This window comes from Varanus komodoensis, unplaced genomic scaffold, assembly GCF_004798865.1.
Source record: "Varanus komodoensis strain SLA01 unplaced genomic scaffold, ASM479886v1 scaffold19, whole genome shotgun sequence".
Taxonomy (NCBI): Eukaryota; Metazoa; Chordata; class Lepidosauria; order Squamata; family Varanidae; genus Varanus; species Varanus komodoensis.
In genome coordinates this window covers 12,190,778-12,200,789 of record NW_025335550.1, presented here as the reverse complement: position 1 = coordinate 12,200,789, position 10,012 = coordinate 12,190,778, and the positions used below count along the sequence as shown (strand labels likewise).

The 10,012-nt window shown below is 64.8% G+C and overlaps 1 protein-coding gene across 1 annotated transcript in view; it reads right to left on the bottom strand.

Moving 5' to 3' along the window:
• Positions 1–10,005, bottom strand: part of SNTB2 (syntrophin beta 2) — a 14,259-nt gene extending 4,254 nt beyond the window's left edge. Inside the window, exons 1-2 of the mRNA XM_044427617.1 lie at positions 9,819–10,005; positions 2,903–3,116 (exon numbers count right to left, since the gene is read on the bottom strand). Coding sequence (XP_044283552.1) covers positions 2,903–3,116; positions 9,819–9,987 — 383 coding nt within the window. The 5' untranslated portion in view covers positions 9,988–10,005. The remainder of the gene's footprint in view (positions 1–2,902; positions 3,117–9,818) is intronic.
• Between the last annotated feature and the right edge of the window lie 7 nt (positions 10,006–10,012).

The window sequence follows — 10,012 nt, the reverse complement described above, 5'->3', positions numbered from 1 at the left end:
GTTTTTCTAACCCTAACCCTACCCTGGTGCACACCCCTAACCCTAACAGAGGGGTAAAGTTCCATTGAAAATAATGGGATTCTGAAAAAGCCTTCTCCGGGTAGGTTTTTCTGCACAGCTCATCATTTCTGCCCCTTCTACATACATTCCAACCATCCAAACCGTGCCAGGACACCTCGTTTTTCTAACTCTAACCCTACCCTGGTGCACACCCTTAACCCTAATAGAGGGGTAAAGTTCCATTGAAAATGATGGGATTTTGAAAAAGCCTTCCTTGAGCAGCTTTTTCTGTGCAGCTCATCATTTCTGCCCCTTCTAAATACATTCCAACCATCCAAACCGTGCCAGGACGCCTCGTTTTTCTAACCCTAACCCTACCCTGGTGCACACCCCTAACCCTAACAGAGGGGTAAAGTTCCATTGAAAATAATGGGATTCTGAAAAAGCCTTCTCCGGGTAGGTTTTTCTGCACAGCTCATCATTTCTAGCCCTTCTAAACACATTCCAACCCTCAAAACCAGGCCAGGACGCCTCGTTTTTCTAACCCTAACCCTACCCCTGTGCACTCCCCTAACCCTAACAGAGGGGTAAAGTTCCATTGAAAATAATGGGATTTTGAAAAAGCCTTCCTTGAGCAGCTTTTTCTGCGCAGCTCATCATTTCTAGCCCTTCTAAATACATTCCAACCCTCAAAACCAGGCCAGGGCACCTCGTTTTTCTAACCCTAACCCTACCCTGGTGCACACCCCTAACCCTAACAGAGGGGTAAAGTTCCATTGAAAATAATAGGATTCTGAAAAAGCCTTCCTTGAGCAGCTTTTTCTGCACTGCTCATCATTTCTGCCCCTTCTAAACACGTTCCAACCATCCAAACCGTGCCAGGACGCCTCGTTTTTCTAACCCTAACCCTATCCTAGTGCACACCCTAACCCTAACAGAGGGGTAAAGTTCCATTGAAAATAATGGGATTTCGAAAAAGCCTTCCTGGAGGAGCGATTTCTGCACAGCTCATCATCTCTGCCCCTTCTAAACACACTCCAACCATCCAAACTGTGCCAGGACACCTCGTTTTTCCAGCCCTAACCCAGCGTTGGCGGACCTTTTGGAGACCAAGTGCCCAAACTGCAACCCAAACCCCAGTTATTTATCACAAAGTGCAAACACTGCAATAAAACCTGAAAACTGAGGTTTCTGTTTCGCAAAAACAACTCACAGCCAGCCACGCAAATATATTATATCTGTGGCAGCGCATTGGCCGGCCCTGTGAAAGCTCAGACAAGTCCCATCTAATGAGTCGGGGCTCGTGATGTCATCGCCTGGCGCCACTACTCCTTTCCGAGCGTGCGCATGGCCCCCGTGTGCGCTGTTATCCGATGCTCGGCTGCTGGGGCGATGCTGGGGCGACTCGGCTCGCGTGCCAACGGAAAGGGCTGTGGGTGCCCGCTGTGGCACGTTTGCCGTGGGCTCGCCACCACTGCCCCAACCTCTCTCCGGGTTTGCTCTGGTCCACGTGGCCCATCGAGGTCAGTGGCAGAGTGTCCGTGGAGGCCACAACGGTCCCCCAGCACCAGGGGAGGCTATTTTCACAGCGCAGCTGGTGCGCATGCCTCTTCCAGGGAACGCCAGCAGAAGGTGGCCCGTCCCTGGCGGGGCGGTGAGCACATGGCGGCGCTCCCAGTGTGGGGAGCGGCAGCATGAGGGCCTGGATACACCAGCAGAGCCATGCAGGATCAGGCCGGAGGCCCATCTGGCCTCGCATGCGCCCTCTTCCCCCCACAGACGTCATTCATCGTGAAGTGCGGCCACCCGCGCTTTCCTGGCACGGGGCTGGCTGTTCTCCAGCCCTCTGGCTCGCAGGCTGATCTCCGGGGCGTGTTGTGCAGTGGCCAGAAGGCTATTTGTGCCCCCGAGGCGCTCCAGAAAGGCTACGCCGGAATTTCCCAGCACTCAGGGTCCCCCCTCGAAAACGGAGGCCTGGAGGCTGGCGCCCCCCCGCCCCCCACGAGGGCGGCTGCGGCTGGCTGAAACTCAACACCCCGCGAGGAACTGGGGATGCGCCGACACTTCCTCTCTGGCACAGGCCCAGGCGCTGTGGAAGGCGGCCAGAGGGCGGACTCAGGCTGCATCCTGTGGACGCGCAGGGCGAGCAGGGCCGTGCTGCCTGGGGGGGACGTGCTCGAGGAGGGGTGGGCTCAGGGTCCGCGCCGCTCTGTTCCCCCCCCGGCAGCGCCGGCCAGCGTGCTGGCCGGCCCCGCAACAAGCCCAGGCGAACTGCGGGATCCGTGCCGGGCCAGCTGAGGCGAGGCCCCCGGGGGGCCGCCTGGAGGGGCACGGGCCGCCCCACATTCCGCCAGGGCCACACCGAGGGGCTGCACCGCCCGCCGGCCTCACGTTCTGCCCGGAGCAGAGGCTCTAGAGCTGCCCTCGGCCCTCGGGTGGAGCCCCCTGACGCCGCGTGGAGCATCTTCCAGATGGAATCTGGCAACCCCCCTGCAGGCCCCCCGCCCCACCCTCTCCCTCGGCCGCCCCTCCTCGCTTGTAAAACCGGAGCCAGAATCTGCAACGTTTCTGCACAATCCATTCTAAGCACACCGTGACATGTTTTCCTTGGCAACGAGCGAGGCGCGCACGCAGATTTGCTGGTTCTCGGTGCAGGCCGCACCGCGAACCAGGGCGACATGCAGAGGGCCGGGACGCATTCCGCCCCGGCCCCTTCTGCCACGGCTGCCTCGGTCTCCCGGGCAGGTCTGCAGCGGCAGGGCTTGGGAGCAAGTGGCCCAGGCCCTCTTCCACCTCTGTCTCCGACTATCCCAAGCCCCTAGTCCTCAGTGAGAAGGCAAGAGCCCACGCTGCTGCACTCCGAAGCACCTCTCCCCGCCCGCCCTTTCCAGCCGCGGCTCACCTGTTCTCCAGGTCGGGCATGCTCAGGTTCCTCGCTACGTAGCACATCTTCAGGGGGATCACCTTGCGGTCCTTGGCGGGCCCAAGGTGCTTCGGGGAGCCGGAGTCCTCGCTGCCGCTGAGGTTGGGCGACTGCGGCGCTGCGCCATCCCAGGGCAGGTCCGACACCAGGGAGGGCTTCCTGATGTACGGGGTCGCTTCTCGCATGTACTTCACTGCGGAGCCCAAGCAGACGGGGGAGGCGTCAGCTGCGTGGGAGCAGAGGGTGCCCTCCTGCACCCCCCTGGGCTCGCCGCCTGCGCCGCCAGCATCACCGGCAGGCACCCACTGCAGGGGTAATGCCAGGCCACCCGGCCCCTCGGCCACCCTCCCCCATCGGTGCTTGGCGGGGCCACTGGCCACCAGAGGAACCACTTCCGGAGGCTGATCTGCCCACAGGCTGCTCGGCAGCCCAGGCACAAGCAGGAGATGTGTTTATTCCACAGGAAAAGGTGCATCGGGGGAAAGGGTTGAGTCACCGGAAAACCTTCTTCCAGCTGGCAGCAGGGAAGGGGCGGGAAAGGCTGAGGACGCCCGAGGCCCTCCGCTGCCGCAGCCAGGAAGCTCCGCGCTGGCCTGACCGAGACCTGCGTGCCTGAGCAGGGCCGGGTGAGAGCTTGGGGAATCCACGCCTGGAGGAGGAGGAGGAGGATGGGGTCATGGTGGGGGGGCTTGGGCCGCCGGGCAGGCGTTTCCCGGTCATTCCCGTTTCATGCTCGTCATCCTCCGGAGCAGCGCCAGGCAGCTCACGGCTCTCCAGACGCTGGGCCAGCGCTATCCCCTCACGACGGGCTCCACCACCGAACACTGAAGAGCTGCGGGCAGAACCTCGGGACGGGGACGGGAGTCCTGCCCGCCCTTCCCTTGGCTTTACGCACGCTTTGCTCAGCGGGAGCTGGAAACAGGGCCGGGGGGAACACCTGTGGGGTCAAGGGAGCTGCGGCCGCAGAACCCAGTCATGTCCCTGCCGGGCCACGCAGCACACAGGGGCCTGGAGAGCGCCAGGGGGCTTTTGGGCTGTCCCCCCCCGGCAAGCATGGGTCACGAAGGGCGCTTCCCCCTTTCCCACGCCATGCGCCGCTCCGCCAGGTGAACATGCTGCATCAGGCACTTTCCGAGAAGGCAGGGAAAGTTGCGCTTCCACTCCGGAAAGCCACAGGCAGGTTCAGAGCAGGCCGTGAGTCATCTCTCGGGAGGAAGCGCCGCGCGTCCGAGGGACGGCTTGTTTGGATCTGCTGGCCTGCCAGAAGGGGAGGTGGGGAGCAGAGCCCGTGCCCGGGCGGACCTCTCTGGGTCTCACCTCCTGCCTGTGCCGTGCCGTGCCGTGCCCGGGAGCCAGCTCAGGAAGGCAGCCCGGCTCCTCGGCTCGCCCATCCCTCCACCCCCAGCTAGCAGGAGGGCACGGGGTAGAAGAGGCCGGCCGGCCCCACAGAGCAGGCACTGGCCGCCAGCAGCCCTTCCAGCAAGATGGAATCGACATGCCTGCCCCACCGGCAGCTGCTGCAACAGCCAGACGGGGCAGGGGCTCCCCTCGCACGGGGCTGCAGAACCTCTTCCAGCCCGGGGGCCACGTTCCGCCTCAGAGGAGCTCTCGGGGGCCACGTGCCAGCAGTGGGTGCGGCCAAAGGCAGGGGATAAAGCCAATGCGCAAGGAGTGGGGCCGGGACGCAAGAAATACCTGAAATTCCACCTTCTTACAACTCTCACTGCCAGAAACTAAGCCTCGGGAGAGACATTTCAAGCTTTTAGAACAGAGCAAAACCCACAAGAAAGCCAGGAAACCGCAAGGAGATCAGCAGCTGGGGAGGGGCGCAGCCGTCCCACGTCCCTGGGCCAGACCCTGTGCCAGTGGCTTCCTTCCGGGGGGCCAGGCCCGATTCCGGAGAAACCTTCTCGAGGCGCATCTCTTTGGCAGTGCCGAAGGAAAGAGGGAAGGGCACCCCCCCCCCGTGTTTAACTTGACAGCTCTTGTTGCTCGAGGCAAACACTCAGGAAAGACCCTTGGCCTTGCGGGGGGGGGGGCAGCCAGGAAACCACCCAACAACTGCCCTGGCCTGCCCCCCCCCCGCCATCTCTCCCACTGAAGAAGCTCCGAACCACCTCCCTCTGACTGCGGGGGCTGGACTCCAGGGCGACCCACCCAGGACTTTCCTCCAAGCCAAGCACCTTCCCCAGCAAAGCCGGTGGCACCGCCCCCCCCCCCGCCGAGCTGCCGGGCGGGTCTCCCACCACAGCCACAAGCCCCTCCGTGCGGCTCCCCCGAAACCACCAAGTCTCTATTTATGACACAAGGCGCTTCCTGTCCCTGCCCAGCCTCGGCCGAGGCTCTGCTTTTCCAGTGCAGGAAGGCGGCGCCGTGCCAGGGCTGCCTGCTCTGGAGGGAAGGGCCCCTCCTGGGCCGCGGAGGGGGGCTCCCGCCACTTGCTCGCAGCCCCCCAAGGCCGGGAGGCACGCCTGCCACCCTCTCAGCTCCGGGCCGTTTGTCTGCGGCAGCTGGGAAGCCCCTTCCAGATGGGCAGGCCGGCGGCACTGCTGGCCCGGAGGCAGGGGGGCGCTGCCCCAGATCGCCTGGGTTTGCAGTGCATCCCAACGGGGCCGGTTGCTTTGGTGCGGGAAGGTCCCCGGCCACGGGGCCGGCCGCCAGCGCTTGCTCTCCTGGCCACTGCGCGGGCAAATCAGCTGCCCCAGGAAGGATGGGGGAGAAGAGAGGGTGCTCCGCTGGCAGGGGGGCCCAGTGTCCCACGTGTGGGGCGTGTGCGGGACAATGGCAGGCTGGGAGCAACATCCGACCCCCCCCCCACAAGCTCCGCTCGGCCACCTCCGGTTCCAATCCGGCCAGAGGAAGTGCCATCTCCTCTTTCCTCTGCCAACGGAAAGTGATCCCGAGAGACACGCCGGGCGCGCCTGGGATCAGCTTGCAGCCTGGCAGCGCGAGGTGACCCCACATGCCCTGCACAAGGACCGTGCGGAGGCCTCATGCCGGGGCAGACCCTTCACCCGCCCGGCTCCGCAGGGTCCCGCCTGCCCGGAGAGCCCTCCCGGCCACGGCGCGGGGCGCTCACCAGATCCCACGCCAGGCAGTCCCTTCAGTGGGAAGCTTTTAAGCCAGGGCCACTCGGCCAGCCTGACCACGAGCGCTCAGGCCCGAGCCCCAGGACACGGGCGGCCGCTGCCCGGCCAGCCAACCCTGTGCCCCAAGGTGCGTCTTCCCGCCCAGGGCCAGGCCAGGGCCGGCTGCACCATAATTCAGCGGGGAGACGGCAGCCGCAGCCGCAGCGCTGCCAGCCTGGCCCAGGGTTCTTTCAGGCAAGGGCCACTCAGAGCCACCGCAAACGCCTCCTGCCCCCTGGACACTCTCCCGCGGCGGCTCATGAACGCCCCACTGAGCAGATGCCCGGCATGCCGCGCTCTTTCCATCCCCGCCGTGGCACAATAGACAATGCGGCAGCCGGCGGAAAACAGGCCGCGGTCACACTCAGGCCGGGGAGGCAGAATCACAGGCTTTGTTCCGTGCAGGGGCCTTGGCGGGAGCCCAGGCGTTCCTGCTGGCTCGGCAGCCCGGAGGCCGGGAGCGCTCGCAGCCGCCCCCACTGCCCCCCGCTGGAGGGCACCCCCCGGCCCATTCGGCGCCCAGCCGCTCCTCCCCTCCCCTTCACCCGGGGCCGGCTGGAGGGCAGAGCCCCTGCGCATGCTGAGGGCCGCCTGCGGGGTCGGAACCGCAAGGTTCCTTCCGCCCGCTCTCAACGCACTTGCCAAGTCTGCTGCAGGGCTGGATCGATCCTGAGGGGATCCTGAGGGGTCCAGAACTCCCACCCTTCCGGCATTGCTGAGCTGCCTGCCAGAGCAATGCCTGCCATGTTTTCTTTCAGAAGGGGACCCCGCCAAGCTCCTCCGCAGGCCGGAGGAGGCAAGGCGAGGCCCCCTCACTCAGGGCGCTTGCAAAGGCCACGACCCGCCCTCTGCTGCTCCTCAGAGTCTCGTACAGAGCCAGGCTGTGCCTGTCACACGCCTGTGGGAAGGTCTAACTTTTTGGGCGCTTTCTCCTCTCTTCTCTCATTTACTATTTGCTTGCCAGCGGCTACATCTGACAGCCAAGAAAAGGTCCCCGCCTTGGAGAGCAAGAGAGGGCCCCTGAACAGTGCTCACTACCGGTTGCTTCTGGCATGTTCTGGGAGGCAGGCAACACTGGACGCGAGTCTGCTCCAAGTCCATGTGCCTGAGCTGTGGAAATGGAAACAGGCAGAGAAAGCAGTGCCAGAATTTCCTGGAATCGGGAAAGGGCCTGAGGAAGAGACGTGTGAAGTCAGAGAAGCAGCCAAGGGCCAAGTCCAACAGGCAGCGGGGCCATGGAACAGTCCGGCGGGCTCTGGCCTGGGACCCACGCTCAGCTTCTCCTTCCAAGCACCCGAAGCCACACCTGCTGCCGAGCAGTGTGCAGGCCGTGCTATCAGAAAAGGGGCTCAGAATCGAAAATCCTCCCCACTGCGGACAGGACAGAGCCTCGCCCGGGAGACAAAGCCCCGCATCTCAGCGAGGCCTTCCAAGCCTGGGCTCACAGCAGCTGCGCTTCGCAGTCGGGCTGGGGAGGGGCCCTGGTCAAGCGTCCCAGGACTCTCCCCCTGCGCCGAGGCACCTTGGCCTGCGGGTGCCGAGCGGAGCTGGCAGGGCCGGCTCTTCCAGCCCTGCCCAATTCAGAGCGTGTCGGCTCTGGACGGAGAAAGGGCGGCTGTGCCAAGCAGCGCAGGCAGGCCAGAAGCACGACACGCCCGGCTTTCCCAGCGAACAATACCTGGCTGGCAACTTCTGCCGGGGCCGTTGTGGCAGACGCATTCCCCCCCCCCGCCCCAGCTGCACTGACAGCCGCAGCTCCGGTGCAGTCCCTCACTCCAGCTCTCCATCAGCAGTCCAGGAGGGGACCAACCCCAGGAGGGCCCAGCTGACATATTTAAACATGCCCTGGGCAGCCTCCTGCCAGGAACGCTCCGCTGCTCGTGGCGACCGGCCTGCTGGCCACGTGCTCCTCGCAGTTGCCGAGGCGCTTGGGCAAGAGGCCTGGCAGCCGCCTGCCGGAGGGCTGGGGTGGCCTGCTGCTGCAGGGAAAGGGCCCAGGCCCGGATGGGCCACAGCTCTGACCGACCTCGGCTGCGCTTGCGTTCACCCCTCAGGGCAGAGGCCATGCTCCGGCCTCACCCCGTTTCTGGAGCAGGAGGCGCAGCCGGCCCTCTGCCCTGCCCTGGATAGCCCGCAGCTCTGCAGCAGATCTTGGGGCCCCGGCCGGCAGCAGGCCGAAAGCTGCAAGCGCCCCACGGATGGCGATGAGGGGGAAGGACACCGCCTGAACCCCCGTGCTGACACCAGCATACCGCCAACCCCCCGGCCTCGCGTCCCACCCCCGGAGCCGAACACGGCCACCCCGCACCCGCTGTGCCACACTGGCACCCCAGTCCCGACCGAAGCACGCCGCCTGGCACAAGCCCCATCATCCTCCGCACGCCAGCCCCCGCCCTTCACCCCGCCAAGGCACCACCCCCCCCCCCCCCGCGGCCAAAGCGCCCCGCAGAAGTGGGACTGGGGCTTGTCGCGTCCTCACGGCACTCTTAAAAATACCGCTGTGCCTCCTCAGGGCGGCGGAGGCAGCACCAGAACCAGGCCCACCCGTCACTGGGCTCGGCCGGGGAGGGAAAGCAGGTGGCCCTGTCCCGTTGACGGGGCAGGAGGCAAGCAGCCCTCCACCCAGGGGGCCACGGGGCCGGGCTGGGCGCTTTCCAAACGCTCGCACGGCTGGCCACGCCACCCCAAGGAAAGCGCTCGCCCGCGCCTCCGGGTCTCGGCGGCCAGGGCACCGGGCGCTGCGACAGCCATGGGTGCTGGCTCAAACTTTCACCCACTGTGTTTCCCGAGGGCCTGCACACGGGTCACTGGGCCAGCGGTCAAACGCAGTCAGCTATTCCACGGAGCCGATGCTGCTGGCAGACCTGGCCTGAGGCCAACTTAGAACAAATCCTCTTTTTGAGCACCAGAAATAACGCACAGCAAAACCAACCACTTCAGCCAAGTCTGCGGAACACATGTGCTCTCCAGAAGTTGAAGGACTACACCTCCCATCAACTACAAGCAGCTGGTCACTAATCAGGGACACTCCAGTTGCAATCTGTTGCCAAAAAGTGGGGGGCCCACACGCCTCTCACAAACTTCATTTTCCTTCTTTCTTTTTTAGAGTGTGCAACTTTTGTGAACATCTGGATAAAGACCCGGGAGAGGAATCATTACATCTGTCATTTGCATGCAGAAAGATGTTGTTAAATGCCACTAACTTACAACAGTTTATTACTGATATTTTAGAAGTAAGTATCACTTGGTAATTTGCTTTTGCAAGTGGTGCGCACGGGTCGAATCTGTCGGGTGGCGGCGGCTTCACTGGCCCGGCAGAGGGAATAAAGCGCCTTAGGACACCTGCCCCGGCAGGTTCGCCCGGCTCCGGGGGGCTGGGCCGCCCTCCCAAGCCGGCACCGCTGTTCCCATCTTCCCGCACGCCTCCCCCCGAGGGCGGGCGGTGTGCGGGGGACGCCACGGGACACGCAGCCAGGGGGTCTGCCCCAGCCAGGCTTCAGCGCCGGAGACCACCCACGCACTCCCAGCCCCTCTCCGAGGCGAGCGCGCCTGCGGCGGCCCCGAGCCGGGCTCCGAGGAGGCAGCCCGCGGGGCCGGAGGGTGGTGTGGGCCGGCAGCCTCGCCCCGCCGAAAGGGCTCGGGCCACGGAAGGCAACGGCAGCAGACGACCCCCGAGCTCCGCCGGTGGAAGCCGCCGAGAAGGCGCACCGGGAGGAAGGGGGGCCTCCCCGCGCCGCCGCGCCCCTGCGCGCGTGCAGAGCGCCTACCTTCGAGGACGACCTCCCTGCCGGCCCGCTTGAGCGCCTGCACGGCCTGGTCGTGGGTGGCGTCGCGGAGGTCGATGCCGTTCACGGACAGGATGGCGTCCCCGAGCCGGAGGGCGCCGCAGCGCTCGGCCGCCAGCCCCGGGAAGATGCGCGAGATGAGCACGGGCATGCGGTTTTCGCGGCCGCCCTTGATG